Below are 17,436 nucleotides of genomic sequence, written 5' to 3' on the forward strand. Positions count from 1 at the left end.
TGCCCTTTTCTGCCATACTGACCTACAGGAAGACAGAGCACTCATATACATAAATAAATAAATCTTTTTTAAAAAGTGAATTTAATTTGCTAAAAACAAACTCCAAGGCATTACAGAATTTATTTTTTAACCAATTATCAATGCTACATTCTGTGTATACTTTTCATAAGCTCTGTATTGATACACAACCTAGTTCTCTCAAATGACTGAGTTGAATGGATTTGAAGTTCATGTGAACAGATGGGATTCTTCACTAATTCTTCTCAAAGCTAATGTGTATAGCAACAGACTGATATCTTAACTAGCCTGCTACACTATCTCCCCTTTTATTCATGGTTGTGACAACAGTTTCTCCACTCATCCGATGGGTGATCAGAACATTTTCCAACTTTGTTAAGGAGACTTTTTTTCAGAAATACATCCTTTAAAGCCTTCTTCTACAACTGGCATCTTCATTTTGAATGTATGAAAAAACTTTAGATTTTAAAATGGCAATGCCACCCATTGTATTAAAGACACATTACCTTGTTGGAGTTTTCTAGCAAAAACTGGAATGTGTTCTGTATAGCTTGGCAAGTTTCTAGCTCAGTCCTGCTGAAGGCTATTAAATAATCCTTGAGGTGGTCATAGACATTTCCATCAAGAGCCTAAAAGAGAGGAATATAGAGAAGCCAAAAATTATGATAGAGCTTTGGCACACAATTCCTTTGTCTATAAGAAAAGCAGGAATGCTCACTTTAAAAAATTATTAATAAGCTGACAAAAAACAGATATTACCTAAGAATATGTGAACAGTGAGCAGTTACTAGGGAAGTCCTGAATCTTTCATGAATAGCAACCAACAAAGGGAAACTTTAATATTGCTAAAGCTTATTTAAAAAAACCAGAACATTTTGGAAACAAAATCATCTGGGTTCTGATCTTTGCTTATCTGCCTCTGTAGACACATCATGACAATGAAGTGTAGGAATTTTACACCAACTAATGAAAGAATCCAGGCACAGAGCTTGGAAAAGATACACAATAAATATTAAACCTCCATTTTTCTCACCCAATATTGGTAAAATTAGAATTTTGTATATATCTGCTACAGAGTAATCTGAGAGAAAACATAAAATTTCACAAACATTTATTCATGTTTTTGTTTGACTATCTACTAGAAAACATTCTTATCAACACATGTGAAATAGAGAGGCCAAAAGGAACAACACTCAGGTCTCATCAACCCTTCCAAGAACTTTCCTGCTATTCCAACCCATCAAAACAGTAGCCTTATCTTTGTTTTTGTTTTTCTTTCTTTTTTTTTTTCTGAGACAGGGTTTCTCTGCAGATTTGGAGCCTGTCCTGGAATTCATTCTGTAGAAAGGGCTGGCCTCAAACTCACAGAGACCTACCTGCCTCTGCCTCCCAAATGCTGGGATAAAGGTATGCACCATTATCTTTTAAGTCTGTATTTTTTCTTTTCTCATAAACTGACAGAACTGGCATGCAGCTAGCTCTGTGCACAATGATTGCAGCTACTTTCTAATCAGAGCTCCCCAGCTCTCTCAAACAGTGTCAATGAGCTTTCTTTAATAACGGCTTGTGTACATTTTTTTGTCCCAACAAAAAACTGCCAACCTTTCCTTTGTTTCCTAGACATTCTAGAGGTCATTTTAGCATGTGTGAAAGTGCTCTAGACATCAATATTTTTTATTACTTCCAAATGAATTTTTGTTTTGGAGTTTCACTTTTACTTTTATTTTAGCTTTGGTAGCTGCTTCTAGTTCTCTGAGGATACGCAGGAGTAGAACTGTCTTTGGCCATACGGCAACTTTGTTTTTCATAGTGCTGTACAATATCAATCAGCAATACATGAAGATTCTAATATCTCTATATCCTTGCCACCAACTTTTGGGGTATGTGTGTGTGTTCAGCTTTGTGTTTTTTATTGGTGTTGTTGTTATTTTATTTATTATCTTATGTGTATGAATGTTTGCCTGATGTGTGTCTGTACGTCACTACCCACTGAACCATTTCACTGGCCCAATCTCAGCTTCCAACCCTTCTGCTTTCTCCTAGCATTAGATGATGTGCTATCATACCTGGTTCATGCAGTAATGGGCATTGAACCCAGAGCTTTTTGCATGCTGGCCAAGTACTCTACCAACTGAGCTACATTTCTAGCCTCTGACTCAAATTTTTTAGTTGGGATGTCTTTCTGATTTCAACTTGCAAGAATTCTTTATATACTGTAGATACTAGAGTTTTGCAAGATACATAATTTGGAAATATTTCCTCTCATTTTATGAGCTGCCTTTTTACTTTCTCAAGCATTTGTTCGTTTTGTTTTTAGTTTTTTTCATAGTCCATAGAGGCTTTTTATTTATGTGTTTTACATCTCTAGAAAAAGAATCCCAGGATTTCCCCTCCTGCGTGTTTTTATCTTGCTTCTCCTTGGTCCATGATGCCAGCTGAAGCTGTCAGTACAATGAAGTCAAACTGACAGGGTGGGAGCAGATTGTTCTGCCATTTTCCTAGGTCTGTGACCTGCACATCAAATCTAGGGCTGATCACTCCACACTTGTTCAACCTGCTTGTGAGGTTCATGGCAACTTTTCCAGCTCTGTGGTCATCAAAGATTTCAAATTCACCAATGCAATCATGCTTCATCATCACAGTTAGGAACTGAACGATGACTTTGGGGCAGGGTCTGATGAGGACCTGGTGTTTGCCTCTCTTCTCAGCATTGTTGATGCTCTTCAGAACACCAGCTAGGACATTCATGTGTACTATGGTGATGGTGTGGAAAGATTAAGCGTCTTTTTGAAAGATACATTTTAAAGCCAGTCAGTGGTGGCAAACACCTTTAATCCCAGGTAAAGGCAGGCAGATCTCTGAGTTTGAGGCCAGCCTGGTCTATAGAGTGAGTTTCTGGACAGCCAGGGCTAAATTTTGATATCATCTAACATTGCTGGTTTTTTCCCTTTTATTCCTTATATGTTAGTGCTATTTATAAGAATCATCTATAGAAGTGTCAAAAACAAACAAATCCAAACCTGTTCCCAAGGCATTGAGTAGTAATACTGAATTGTGAGTGGTCGTTGCCACTTACTGAGCTTCATCATGCTACCCAAGGGTGACCAGAAGAAGAAAGATGCTTTAATCCCAGCAATCGGGAGGCAGAGGCAGGCGGATCTCTGTGAGTTCAAGGTTAGCCTGGTCTACAAGAGCTAGTTCCAGGACAGCCTCCAAAGCCACAGAAAAAGAAGAAAGATGCCAGAAAGTTGGCCAAAAAACCCAAAGACCCAGTAGATAAGTTTGGCGACAAGGCCAAAAAGAAGTGGTCCAAAGGCAAAGTTTGGGACAAGTTCAACAATCTAGTCCTCTTTGACAAAGCTAATCTGTAAGGAAGTGCCCAACTATAAGCTAATTACTCCAGCTGAGAGACTGAAGACTTGTGGTTCCTTGGCCAGGGCAGGTTTCAGGAGCTACTTATAAAGGACTTATCAAGCTGGTTTTAAGCAGAGCACAAGTGATTTACACCAGAAACACAAAGGGTAGAGATGGTACAGCTTCTGGTGAAGATGCTCGAACAGGTTCAATCAACTGTACATTTGGAAAAATAAAATTTTATTAAGCAATAGTAGCAATAATGCTAATTTGTCCATCTTTAACCACTAGATGGCACTGTTGAGTACTATAAATCCCGGCAGTGCAAATGCCTTAACTATAATCTTCATGTAGTTATGAACATTATCAGACACTGGTGTGTTGAATTGAAATATAAATTTCTATCTCAAATCATGATTTTCATTAAGTTGTTTTAAAAGGGGCATATATCTTCTGATATGACATTTTTAATTTAGAAATAATAATACTGTTTGCAAGAAACCATTCAAGGGGCTGGAAGGATGACTTGGGGGGACAGGAGCACTGGCTGCTCTTCCAGAGGACCCAGGTTCAATTCCCAGCACCCACATGGCAGCTCATAACTGTTTGTAACTTCAGTTCCAGGGGATCCAACACCCTCACACAGGCATGAATACAGATAAAGCACCAATGAACATTAAATAAAAAAATAAAAAAGAAATCAGTCAAAACGTTATATACAACACATGGTAAAACAGGTATTATGAATAAGGCATGCATGTTAAAGCAAACTAAATTCCCATGTAGTCTGAATGATCTTGCTATTTAGTGTCAACTGTACTTAGGCACTATGCTAGCTAGCTATGTACAAGTACCAGGAAGCAGGAAAGAAAAAAAAATCAAGGTCTTTAAAAGTTAATTAATTTTAACAGTGCTAGGGATCAAACCTTTGTACTTCATGCATTCAAAGCACACACTATAAGACAAAATTACATTGCTAGCCTTCAAGGTACTTTTGTTATTTCTTATCTGGCTTTTCCCAACAATTTCCTACATCTAGTTGTTTCTATCAATCCTTTTCTTTCTTTTTTACTTTTTGGCAAGATCTTATTATGAAGCACTGGCTTGCATGAATCTCACTATGAAGACTGGGCTGGCCCCAAACTCAGAGATCTGCCTGAATGTGTCTCTGGAATACACAGATTAAAGGTATATTACCATGCCTGGCCCTTCCAACCCATGTCACACTGCAGCTGAGAGGATATTTCTGAATTGCATACTTTATATGACTGTTCATTAGCTATCAACTGCATGATTTAGACTTGGCTTATATTTACCCCTTTTCACTCACTCAGGCCCCATGCCCTCTCTGTCACAGTTTCCCTAAACTGTGCTCTACCAGTACTTCTCTTTTGCTTCTGAGCTTTCCCACCCGCCTTTTCTCCACCCACTCTTCCCTGTCATTATTCTTCTGTGAGAGCTTCTCTTGATCGCTGTGAACTCTAGGTATTTCTTGTCATTTTACCACAAGACATAACCCTGTGTCAATGACACTTTGATTTTTCTTTGATTGTTGAGCCCTGTGAATAGGAGGGGCCATGGCAGCCTGGTTAGTATGAAGCCAGACATACTGACAACGTTTAGCAAATACCTGTTTGAAAAATAATGTATTGGATCAGAATCTACTACAGGTTTAAAAATATGGATTAACTCCCATGACCAATGGTATTAACATTAGCAAAAGAGAAGCCATAGAATTTACATACTGTATAATAAAGAAGTTCCAAACTTCAAAAAAGTGTGTGTGTACCAAATAAAACATACAAAATTTTGCTTTCCTTTTTCCTTCTATAACTATAATTTATATCAGACATATTCCAAACTGTGTCTTTTTGTTACATTATAAGAAAAACCTTAGCTGGGCAGCAGTGGCGAATGCCTTTAATTCTAGCACTGGGGGAAGGGGGGTATTACAGGCAGGTAGATCTCTGTGAGTTCAAGGCCTGCCAGATCTACAGAGTCAGTTCTAGGACAACCAGGGCTACACAGGACAACCTTGTCTTGAAAAAACAAAAAAACAAAAAAGAAGAAGCTTGATTTGCATAGATAATTGACTTTACCTTCCTATATTTTGTTTCTCCTCAACTAAACAGATCAAAAGCCATATAGTAGTAGATTTCTGAGACCCTCATGTCTTGGATCCTGGAACCCTGATTAGGGATGGAGAGGGAATGAATGAAAAAAGGATAGACAGACAGATGCACTCACACACCCACGCCTGCATGCACAAAGCTGGGGTCAGGTGGAGTACTACATCTTGTTACTGTGGGCAATTCGGAACCTCGGTGTGTTTATTAGGGACAGGATTAGGGGAGGGGTTAACTAATCTTGGTAAGAGGTCTCTGTAGATAGCAGTCTCAGGCTGTAAACACCTGGGAGGAGGAAGCCTGCACTTGCAACTGAATACTCTGGGGAAAGCCTTGCCATCTTTCTTTAGCCTGGCCCATATGGTAATAATGGCTTTGTCAATTTCTCATGGGTCTAAGGCCGTGGAGTCCTTGGCATAGCTGTGCCCATGTCAACAATACACATTCACTCAGGATTTCACACATTCCGTCCGGGCTTCTTCTGCTTCTTACCATAAACAATTTCTATTTCAAACTCAATCAAGCAAATCCAAATGATGTATGCTTCTTATAAATTTAAAGTAAGAATTATTATTTCTTTTTAAAAATGTGTGCATTTTATTATGCATACAGTGTTCTGCCAGGCATGTCTGCCTGCAGGCCAGAAGAAGGCACCAGAGCTCATTATAGATGGTTGTGAGCCACCATATGGTTGCTGGGAATTGAACTCAGGTACTCTGGAAGAGCAGTCAGTGCTCTTAATCTCTGAGCCATCTCTCCAGTCCCGTAAGAATTATTTTTAAGATTTATTTTTAATTATTTGTATCTGTGGGTGCTCATGGAGACTAGAGATATCAAATCCCTCCCTTGGAGCAGGCAATTGTAAGCAGCCTAAAGTGTATGCTAAGAATTGAACTTGTGTCCTCTGCATCATACATACATACATACATACATACATACATACATACATACTCTTAACCACTGTGCCATCACTCCATCCCCTTAAAATAAGAACTATTTACATGATAAATGATATAAAAATCACAACTATAAAGGTGTGACATGGGCATAAATAATGGTGGTACATATGAATTAGTCTGGATGAGTTCCTTGATTGTCTCTAATACTTTAAAAATTTAGTAGGTAAGCCGGGCATTGGTGGCGCATGCCTTTAATCCCAGCACTCGGGAGGCAGAGGCAGGCGGATCTCTGTAAGTTCGAGACCAGCCTGGACTACCAAGCGAGTTCCAGGACAGCCTCCAAAGCCACAGAGAAACCCTGTCTCGAAAAACCAAAGAAAAAAAAATTTAGTAGGTAAGTCATCCAAATATATGTTTCAAAACTTTTGACTATTTAATACAGAATTTTAAAGGCTTTTAAATTATTTTATGTATAGGAGTGTTTTGGCTGCATGCATGAATGTGTACCATGTGCATGCCCAGTGCCCATGAAGGTCAGAAGAGAGGGCTAGAACTCCTGTGACTGAAATTACAGAAGGCTGTGAGCCACCATGTGGATGCTAGGAATTGATCCCATGTCCTCTGCAAGATCAACAAGTGCTCTTAACTGTTGAGACCAACTCTTTAGCTCCTTAACACACGTATTTAGGAAAAGAACTCTGTAATATCTAAATTGAGAAGCCACAGGGCCTTTAATCAGTACAATTGAATGGTCCATCAGCATTAAAACAACAACAACAAACTGAATTTGAATGCCTTCAAGGAGTCATGTTTCTTTGTTTTTCTACATATTCTTCTGGTTTCTTTACTCGTACTACCTGCAAGATCTCTAAAATCCAAGTTCATAAGAGCAATTGTTTAAAATAGGAGGGAAAACAGGGAGCATACTAAAGGCACACACAAAAACTTGGAATTCTAGGGTCCTCTATCCAATATCTACTTTACAGGAAAACTATAAATTTCCTGGAACTTGCTCAAAGAGGAAAATCATGATGAGCTAGGAATTAGGAGAAGAACACTGTGTCATTTTCTAAGTAATTTCCCCTCAAGAGAGAACTTTAAACAGTGGCCTCCTTATTTAGATTCAGGAAGGTCAGAATCTGTACTCAGCATTATGCTGAGATCTTCCTCCACACAGTTAGAAAAACAAACTCTCCTCTTTCTGAGAGCAGTGGGCATTTCTAAAATAGTGAAAGTCAAGGAAACAAATATCAAAATGATAAATGAGAACTGTCTTAAAGTTAAATCACAAAATCCTTCAGACCGCTGCTGATTTTGGAAGATACTGATTGCTAACTTGCTTTTGTTTATCCTTTCTCAGAAGTCCCAAATTGTACCAGTAAAGAAAAAAAAAACTTTTTATAAATCTAAAGGAACCAAGGTAAGTTCCAGGCTGCATTTCTTAAGTGTAAATATCTTAACCCATGACTCCATATATCAGTCAATATAAAGTAAAATTAGAAACACCTTATCTAGTTTTATACTTGGCCATTTTATTTAAAAGCTGAGTTACTTAAGGTTCTGTAAAGAGGAAGTAAACAAGATACTTTTGCCGGGCGGTGGTGGCACATGCCTTTAATCCCAGCACTCGGGAGGCAGAGGCAGGCGGATCTCTGTGAGTTTGAGGCTGGGTTGGACTGACAGCCTCCAAAACAATACAGAGAAACTCTGTCTCGTAAAACCAAAAAAAAAAAAAAAAAAAACAAAAAACAACAACAACAAAAAAACCACACCAAGATACTTTTGTCTGAATTACAAGGTGAAGCAAGGAAAAAAGTCTAATTTTGCTTTTCTAAAGTTTGTGGAGTCCAATCAATTACCTACTGGCATGAAGATTAGTCAGGCTAAGAGAGGTTTGCAAACTACTATGGCCATCTGCTTGTGAGTGTGCTGTCATTCCTGGAGGACTTAGGTTGCAGGATCAGTGCAAGATGAGTCACAGCAAGTCTCCAGTCACATATACTTGCATTCAAATCCCAGTTACACCACTTCCTAGCAACATCATTCTAGTATAAAATGAAACAATAGCTTTTCATGGAGTCTGTTAAGAGATTTTTACTAGCACTCAGGAGGCAGAGGCAGGTTGATCTCTATGCATTCAAAGCCAGACCGGTCTACAGAGTAAATTCCAGGACAGCCAGGGCTGTTACACAGAGAAACTCTGTCTTGAAAAACCAAAAAAAGAAAAGTGTTTTAAGTGCTACTTTACTGACACTGCTTCTTTCACAATGCTTTTTAGGAATGATGTTTGTAGGATGTGTATGGAGATTACAAGTAGCATTTTATTTCAAAACCATCTGGTTTGGATTAATACATTAACACACAGCAGCTTTGCTTTGGTATTGCTCCATTTTCTCACCTCTCTGGCAATTATTGCTGTATAAAACATATCTCTATGTTACAAAGTATCACAGTACTTTATAAATATTGTTTTATGCACTGAATTGTTTTCATTTGTTTTATGAAACAGGTTTCATGTAGTCAAAGTTGGTCTTGAACTTGGTATGCAACTGTGGACCTAAATTTCCTTCCCTCCTTCCTTCCTTCCCTCCTTCCTTCATCCTTCCTTCCTTCTTTTTTCTTTCCTGAGACAGTCTCTCTCTCTCCGTAGTTCTGACTGTCTTTTAACTTACTATGTAGACCAGCTGGACTCAAACTCAGAGATCCACCTTTCTCTGCCTCCTGAGAGCTGGGATTAAAGGTTTATACCACCAGGCCAGGACCTGAACTTGAATTCTTAATTCTCCTGCCTCCACCTCTCAAATGCTAGGGTAAGAGGTGTATACTACCACACCAAACATCAAGCATTGTCTTTCAAAGCAGACCAGTAAGTAGTAACCATTCATTCTTGGACTGGATAATTGCAACACATTTGCCTTCAACTTCATAGACTCTTCTACTAGCTCATTTTTGTTGCTAAATCCTTTCAATATTTATTTATTTAGGTAGTACTGGGGAATCCAACTTAGAGCTTTAAAATGTTAGACAAGTGCTGTACCACTAAACTATACTCTAGCACAGTTTCACTTTTTAACTTTAAATTTCTCTTTATTTTTTGTGAGCTTCAATTTCATATTTTCTTTCAGTTGTTCATTTTAGTTCTTTGAATACAATAAAATAGGCAATTTAAAATCTGTGTCTAGCAATTTCAGGAATAAAGTTCCTCAGGCACATTTTTGTTATTGTTTTGTTTTTTTCAGACAGGGTTTCTCTGTGTAGTCCTGGATGTTCAGGAAGCTAACTCTGGAGACCAGGCTGGCCTTGTACTCACAAAGATCCACCTAACCTCTGCCTCACAGTGCTGTGATTAAAGGCATACACCACCACCACCAGGCTGGGGACTTTTTCCTTTCTTTTTTCTTTTTCAAGACAGGGTTTCTTTGTGTGGCTTTGGAGCCTGGAACTTGCTCTGTAAACCAGGCTGGTTTCAAACTCACAAAGATACACCTGCCTCTGCCTCTCTGGTGATGTTGGGTTTTTTTTACTTAAAAACAGTCTCACATTTATTTATTTGTTGTATGTGTACAAGCTATAATGTACATATGAAGGTTGATAAACAACTTGTAGGAGTTGGTTCTCTCATCATGTGGGTTCTGAGGTCATCAAGCTTGGCTGCAGGGCCCTTGCCCATTAAGCCATCTCACTGGCCCAACATTCTTTATTGACTCCTTTCCTCCTGTGTATAGGCCACCCCCTAATGCCTCTTTTCAGGTCTCAAAACCTTTTTGTTAAAAACTGAACATTTAAATGCCAGATTTCTGCTTAACAACCAAACCAGTGCAGTAGCAAAGAGGAGCTCTTTCTTAGCAGTGGTACTGATCACCCCAAGGAAGTGAAGACATGAACACAGCTGCATATTCAGAAGCATACTTTACAGAGGCCTGATTGAGAACTACTTTTAGGCAGCAGGTCAGATCTGCAGATGTCTAAACTAGATGAACCTAACACATACAACTTATACAAATAGAAGAATTCTTGACATTCCAATTTGATCAGGAAATTCTAATACTCATCTTTTGGTTGTGTTATCCAAATGCTGTATTTTGTATGTATTTTTGACATTAAGGTACTGAACTGTCAGAAATTATTTAGCATGAAGAATATAGTTTGTCTGTGAAGTATTACAGATGTTGGTAATCTGAATGTTCTTTACATTGACATATTAGGGAAGAATTAAAACAAATTTCTTAAGACATGAGACACTATTTTCTTTGCTTTCTTCCTAGATAACTAGTAGTGATACTGAGTAAGGTCTGATCCTTTTCAGCCCCATATCAGCTTCTGACAGGAACAATTTAGATAAATATACTCACATGTGACCGCTAAATTTCTTCATGACTGCCTTATCTATGCAATCCATAGTACTATGAAAAGGAGGGGCTATGATATAATGATGAAATAATTATAGTCAACAGCTCAATAAAATATTTCTTGTGTGTCAAGAACTATGTTAAGGTTTGAGATTGGGTTTGTATGTGTGTTTCTAACACATAACCATGAGAAATTAACCAGGCACTGGAAATAAGCATATAACAGGATAACTTTAATTATATAGGATGACAGAAGAGAGGCATCTACACAAACAGAGTTTTAAGATTTTTTTTCTGGAGGAAACGATACCTGAGTGTGCTTCATTACAGCTTACATCCCGAATCCAAGTATCTCAAATGCAAATGTAATGGTTTGAATGTGAAATGTCTTCTACAGTCTTGTGTGTTGAATGTTTGGTTCCTAGAGAGTGGCATGACTTTAGGAGGTGGTAGAAAGTTTGGAAGGAGGGGCCTTGCTAAAGAAAGTAGGTCAGGAAACATTCTCTGGAAGGTTATACCTGGCTCTGGGTCCCTTCCACTTTCTCTGCTTCGTGATCCCCATGCTGTGAATTGCTGTACATCATCGTGTCCTCTCCATAGAGATGGACTGACATCTGTGAAACCATGAGTCAAAATATCTTTCTTCCCTGTCAGGGACCTCAGGCCATCAACCAGGTGCAGCTGCCTCACATACTCATAAGAAAAGACCCTCATAGAAAGTACATGACTCCGGACCACCCTGCTACCTGCCAAATTCCAGAAACAGACCTGCGGCTTATCTAGGGTGTAGGCTTAAACAATAGAAGGTGGAATGTGAAAGATAGAGTTAGAGTCTGCAGTTAGGTTACCAGAGGACACAGGGTAACCTACCCATTCCACTGACCTTCCGCTCCGCCAGGTTCATCACAGCTACAGCACACCCCCCCATTCCTTTCCCTCCTCCCTCCCCCTATATAAATCCCTTTGTGATGAATAAAGTTGTCCCCTTGATCAGACTCTTGTCTTGGCGTCCGTCCTTGTATCCCCTGCTCCCCATCTTTTTCCTAGGTGTCCACCAGACCCACGTTGAGTATCCTGCGGGTTGGGACACTTCCCCTTTTACATTGTTTGTATCAAGCATTTTTATCATAGTGAAAAGAAAGTCTGATCAACACAAAATCTCAAAAACACTGAAATCGGAAACTGTTCTGTGCCATGATTCTAAGAAAGTTTTGTATGTAAAAAATATATATTTCTAGATTAGGAATGTTCAATGATGAGAATATTCCAAAATATGAAAAACTCTCAAACCCTGGACCTGGTCCTCGGTGTTTCATGTAAGGGACTCAGAATCTGTCATGCATTGTTTTGCTGGCTGTGGATGCACTTTGACACTTGTAGCAGAGAATACAAGGTACATGGCATCATGTTTGGCTCTTTCCAAGTCTGTTACTGATGCTTACCCTCCTAAGCAACTATCATAAACTCTTTCTGTTTACATCTTTGAAACTTTCCCACTTCTTCAAGCCAGGTAATTATGTGGCTTATATTATGTCAGGCACTGCAGAAAATACAAAACATGAAAAAAAATCTAAAGCAGTTAAATACAAAGTGTTACCACAAATTATAGAATGAATGGCGGATGAATACTGCAAATAAGGGAAATAAAATTAATCCTGGCTTTATTTATTTATTCATTTATGGAACTTGAGGAAATATTCAAGTGTGACATGAATTGAGATAGAGAGCATTCCAGGCAAATAAATATACCCAAGTACCCTCAATGACATAATTTAGTTATCTGAAGTAAAACAAGAATACAGAAGGCAGAGCTAAGGAAGTAAAACAGGTTTAGAATATGGGAGATTTGCAATTCTAAAATTAGCACTGGAATTCAGATGTTAGCATAGCACAGGGTGGCAAGGCTATCCTCAGAAGTCTAAGAAACCTGACATGGCCTGAAGAAGTGAGAAAGTGGAAAGACCCAAACATAATACCATGTACCTCGTACTCAACAAGTGTCAAAGTGTGCCCTTAGCAAAACAAGTTGCAGACTTAGAAGGCCTTCTCTTCTAGGGTGGAAGAAGGACAAAGAGATCATAGCATCCTACTAACTGGAGCAATTTAGGTTATCTTCAAGCAGGTAGAAGGGGAGACTCTACATGTTTATCATCAGAGGGTCAACTTTCACACACATTCTACAAAAGAATAGGGGAAGGAGTTGTGTTTTCAAAGTCATTCAAGATTATGTTAAACATAATTTTTGTTCACAAAATGTTTCATCTCGTAATGACTAAAGTTAGTAGTTAATAAAGCTAGCATTAAGATTGATTTTCTTATTGTTTTGATCCCCCCGCACATAGTAAATCAAGTTAGATTTCTAAATGGCCTTTGAGTTATCCTCTATAGTAATTAAAAAAAAACTTGAACGGAAGTCTTACTTTGTAGCCAAGGCTAGTCTTTAAACTTACAGCAATCCTCTTGTTTCAGCCTCCTTAGTACTGGGATTATGGGGGTAAATCATATCTAGGAAAATTATTTCTATAAACCATTTCTTAAAAAATATAATAAGTTTAGAGCCACAAAAGTTTTTGGTGTTTATACTTCATTAAAACTGACTCTGACTGGGCAGTGGTGATGCACACCTTTGATCACAGCTCTTGGGAGGCAGAGGCATACAGATTTGTGAGTTGGAGGTCATTCTGGTCTACAGAGTAGGACAGCCAGGGCTATACAGAAAAACCCTTTCCTGAACCCCCCCAAAAACCCAAAAACCAAAAAAACTGACCCTTAGCTACTGAGCTGATAATGTAGTGAAATTTCAAAGTGTAATGCTTTAGCCAAATTATACTTTTTTGATAGTTATTCAGAATAGTAAATCTTTCAAGTAGAAAGAATCCGTGAAAAAATAATTTGGCTTTCCTTACTATAAACACAAGTCTACACTGAAGTCAATTCCAACAAAACTTCTGCTGAGCCAAGCAGTATTTAAGCTTTAAAAAAAAAAAAAGGCTGGGCGGTGGTGGTGCACGCCTTTAATCCCAGCACTCGGGAGGCAGAGGCAGGCAGATCTCTGTGAGTTCGAGAGTTCGAGGCTAGGCTGGACCGACAGCCTCCAAAACACTACAGAGAAACCCTGTCTAGTAAAACCAAAAAAAAAAAAAAAAAAAAAAAAAAAAAAGACATTTAAGAAGCAGGGCTAAGAAACTAAGATCTACTCTTTAGTAGCTCACCCCCCCCCCATATTAGATTATGTTTCAATAGCTTTCTAAGAAGCGGCCTTAAAATTATTAAGTTTGACTTTCTTAAAGTTTAAGGTATCTACAATTATCACTTCATTTCTTCCTAAGGGCTTGGAAACTTATTCAGATATTAAAAGTTCACTACCTAACTAATAAAAAGCACTTTAGTATTTCTGTTAAATTTCAGCTTCTTGGAGGAAATTTCCTAGTTTTTATGAAAACTGTAAGGTTTCCTGGTGGCTATTCTAGTAAGCTAACAGCAAAGTTCCAGGAGTTCTTTGAGGGTTCTTGCACAACCCCGAGAACCTCTACTATCTGGTCTTCATCTAGAAAATACAGGCATATCCATACTGAAAAGCATTTATGAAACAACAAGATTGTTGGTTCTAATTTCATAGAAGCAGGACAAATAAGTTCTCCCATAAGCAGGAATGAGTGGCATTAGCCTTAGTCTTTAAATGCTTACTAAGATTCCACAAAGACAAAAATCCCAGAACAGTATTTAAATGTGTGTTTATGCTTATCACATTTTCCATCCTAAGAGGCCCCTCCTTTCTAAAGTATGTTACTATGTTAGTTGATAGGAACAGGTTTGATCAGAAACATGCTTGTCTATAAAACATGGGGATGAAATAACATATGCAATGATAGGCACAGTGTGTGGTGAGCAAAAACCAGTCAATATTAAAGCTACTGATCCCCACATGTGCCTTGTTCATTACTATTCTCAGTGAGTGGGACACAGATGTTAAATTATAACTTAAAGAAATAAATAATTCCAGGGTTAATGTTCGATGTGAGGCACCCTGGTCTACATAGTGAGCTCTAAGACAGTCAGGGCTACACAGAGAAACACTGTCACTATATCTTCCATATTTAAAACAGTATCTAAAAAAATGCAAGTACTTAGCAATTGAACCAGGTTTGATTTCCAACATTCACATAACAGCTAACAACTGATTGTAAATTCCTGTTCTAGGAAATCCAATGCCCTATTCTGGCTTCTGTAGGCACTGGGAATATTCAAGTGGTGCACAGACATGCTTGCAGGCAAAACATCCCTATCCACAAAAAACCAAACCAAACCAAAACAACAACAACAACAACAACAACAACAAAAAAACCCCAACCCAACCAAAACCAAACAAAAACAAAACAAAACAAAAAAAAAACCCAAAGGTTATGATTTAAAAGTGATGTGTTGTAGAGCCTCAGACTACTACAGCCAAGAGTTGGCCATGATTCTGGGTTTTCTCAGGATCCCCTTGGGATTGACAGCACTCCCAAACAGTAGGAAGCAGTTTGGAGAGAACTACGCCCAAATTCCCAAATATTGTTTATAAATGTTTGTTTTCATTTAAATGAGGTTGGTTATAAATGGATAATTATTAAAGTCAATCTCTTTCTAAAGAAAAAAAGGGAATATGATATAGAAATGAATGCTTTGCATTGGTATGGATTTTGTTTTATTGATACAAATTTAAGGTAAATTTTGTTATATGTATATTTCTCCTCTTGTTTTAAGTATTGTGTTTGTACAGCTCATTTTAAAATGTAATATATAATTACATACAGATTATAGTCATCTATAATAATCAAAATTTATGTTAGGTTTTCTAGATATACAGAGATATATTTCAAATGAATAGGTATTCTTCAAAAACCTTTCAAAGATCTTCAGGATATGACATTTAAAATGGTTTATTAGGGTTTTTCATGACAGTGAGACACAACTGCTCCTAGCAACACCATGTCAGAGAGGAAGATAGGCATTGAAGAAACTCATTACAGAGTCTGCCTTTGACATGGCAAGACTAGTCATTTGGACAAGAAACTGCTCTTGCCTGGACTGTTTGACTATATGCTGTATAAACTGGACATAAAGGACCCACAGGAAAGTGACTGATGAACTTGCCAAAACAAGATGGGACGGTCCTGCAGGGTTCTTGCTTCATGGAAAAGTCTGCCACACATTCTGCAGGACACTGAGAAAAATGACTGACAAACTGCCAATACAGGTGGGACAGTTTCAAATATCCTGCTTCATTGAGAAGTATTCCAGACACTCTAGGCCTGTGGCCTAAAGATGGATGCCCCAACGTTACAGAAGAACTTTGGATAACTGTCCAGGCAGCGAGATGTCTCTGTCAATTCTAGAGTTTATGTAGTATCCTTCTAAGGTCTTTGATGGAGTTGAAGACAGATAGTTACGGTTATCCTTAAGAGAGCTAAGGTTTTCCCTAGTTATGGTAAAAAATAAATTACATATAAAACTTTAGACTCACAAAGATAGGATAGATACTAGAATATTTTCTTTCAATTTTGCCAAATGTTAATGGACTAAACATTGTTAACTATAGTTCTTACTTGATAACTGTTTTATAAATTTTACTATGTTAAAGTTAAAACCTTTCTTTTTATTTAGACAGAAAAGAGGAGATGATGGGGGATGTCCCTCTGTATTATATGTTTCTCTTATTGATTGATGAATAAAACACTGATTGGCCTGTAGCCAGGCAGGAAGTATAGGCAGAGCTACCAGGTGAGGAGAATTTGGGGGAGAGGAAGGCAGAGAGAAGCCACCAGGGAGAAGCCATGTAGATGCTGAAGGAATAACATACCAGATTACGGGTAAGTCACAACTTCGTGGCAATACATAGTTTAATAGAAATGGGTTAATAATTAAGAGAGCTAGCCAGTAGGAAGCCTGAGCCATCAGCCCAACAGTTTATAATTAATATAAGTCTTTGTGTGTTTATTTGGGGTTGAAGGGTAGCAGGACCAGGAGGAAGAGAAACTTCTGTTCACAAGACCTAGCTGGCCTCAAATTCATAGAAATCTGTCTGTCTCTGCTTCCCAAGTGCTGGTATTAAAGGTGTGAGCCACCATGCCAGACTTGAAAGTTCTGACACTGGTGCAGTGATAGGCATTTATATATACTGCTTTTAGAAGTGTAAACTGATAGCATCTTCTGCAAATCAACTGGTCAGTTTATGAGGATTAACAATGTTTTTGACCAAAAAATGCATTTCTTTCTTTCTTTTTTTTTTTTAAAGAGATTTCTTTATTATGCATACACATACCAGAAAAGGGCACCAGATCTCATTATAGATGGTTGTGAGTCACCATGTGGTTGCTAGGAATTGAATTCATGATCTCTGGAAAAGCAGCCAGTGCTCTTAACTTTTGAGCCATCTCTCCAGCTCCAGAAATGCACTTTTGGGGGTGGGGGTGGGGGGAGGAGTGAGTCTATTTTGCTTATAGGTCAGGGTTCAGAGCAGACAGAACTCAAGGCTGGAACCTGGAGACAGGAACTGATGCAGAGGCCATGGAGGAAGTCTGCTTATTTGCTTGTTCTCTATAGTTTGTTTGCTCAGCCTGCCTTTCTTATAACTCAGTAGCACCTGCCCATAGGTGGTACCACTCATGGGAGGCTGGGCCCTCCTACATCAATCATTAATCAAGAAAA

The 17,436-nt window shown here is 38.3% G+C and overlaps 2 protein-coding genes and 1 pseudogene across 3 annotated transcripts in view; 1 reads left to right on the forward strand and 2 right to left on the reverse strand.

Moving 5' to 3' along the window:
* The window catches only part of Fchsd2 (FCH and double SH3 domains 2), a 208,542-nt gene that overhangs the window by 51,980 nt on the left and 139,126 nt on the right, over positions 1-17,436 (reverse strand). For both annotated transcript variants that reach the window (XM_005074012.4, XM_005074013.4), the window contains exon 9: positions 525-647. In XM_005074012.4, the coding sequence (XP_005074069.1) occupies positions 525-647 (123 nt within the window). The remainder of the gene's footprint in view (positions 1-524; positions 648-17,436) is intronic.
* On the reverse strand, positions 1,894-2,881 carry LOC110341645 (40S ribosomal protein S15a-like). Its single transcript, XM_040757856.1, has one exon. It carries the CDS (start codon positions 2,764-2,766, stop codon positions 2,422-2,424), a length of 345 nt encoding a protein of 114 aa, XP_040613790.1. The 5' UTR covers positions 2,767-2,881; the 3' UTR covers positions 1,894-2,421.
* Positions 3,234-3,619, forward strand: LOC106021457 (annotated as a pseudogene).

The sequence above is a fragment of the Mesocricetus auratus genome, unplaced genomic scaffold, assembly GCF_017639785.1.
Source record: "Mesocricetus auratus isolate SY011 unplaced genomic scaffold, BCM_Maur_2.0 Super-Scaffold_4256, whole genome shotgun sequence".
Classification (NCBI taxonomy): Eukaryota; Metazoa; Chordata; class Mammalia; order Rodentia; family Cricetidae; genus Mesocricetus; species Mesocricetus auratus.

Bases quoted from the DNA above. Each gene is read 5' to 3' on its own strand.
- LOC110341645 (XM_040757856.1), bottom strand. From the start codon at position 2,766: ATGAATGTCCTAGCTGGTGTTCTGAAGAGCATCAACAATGCTGAGAAG.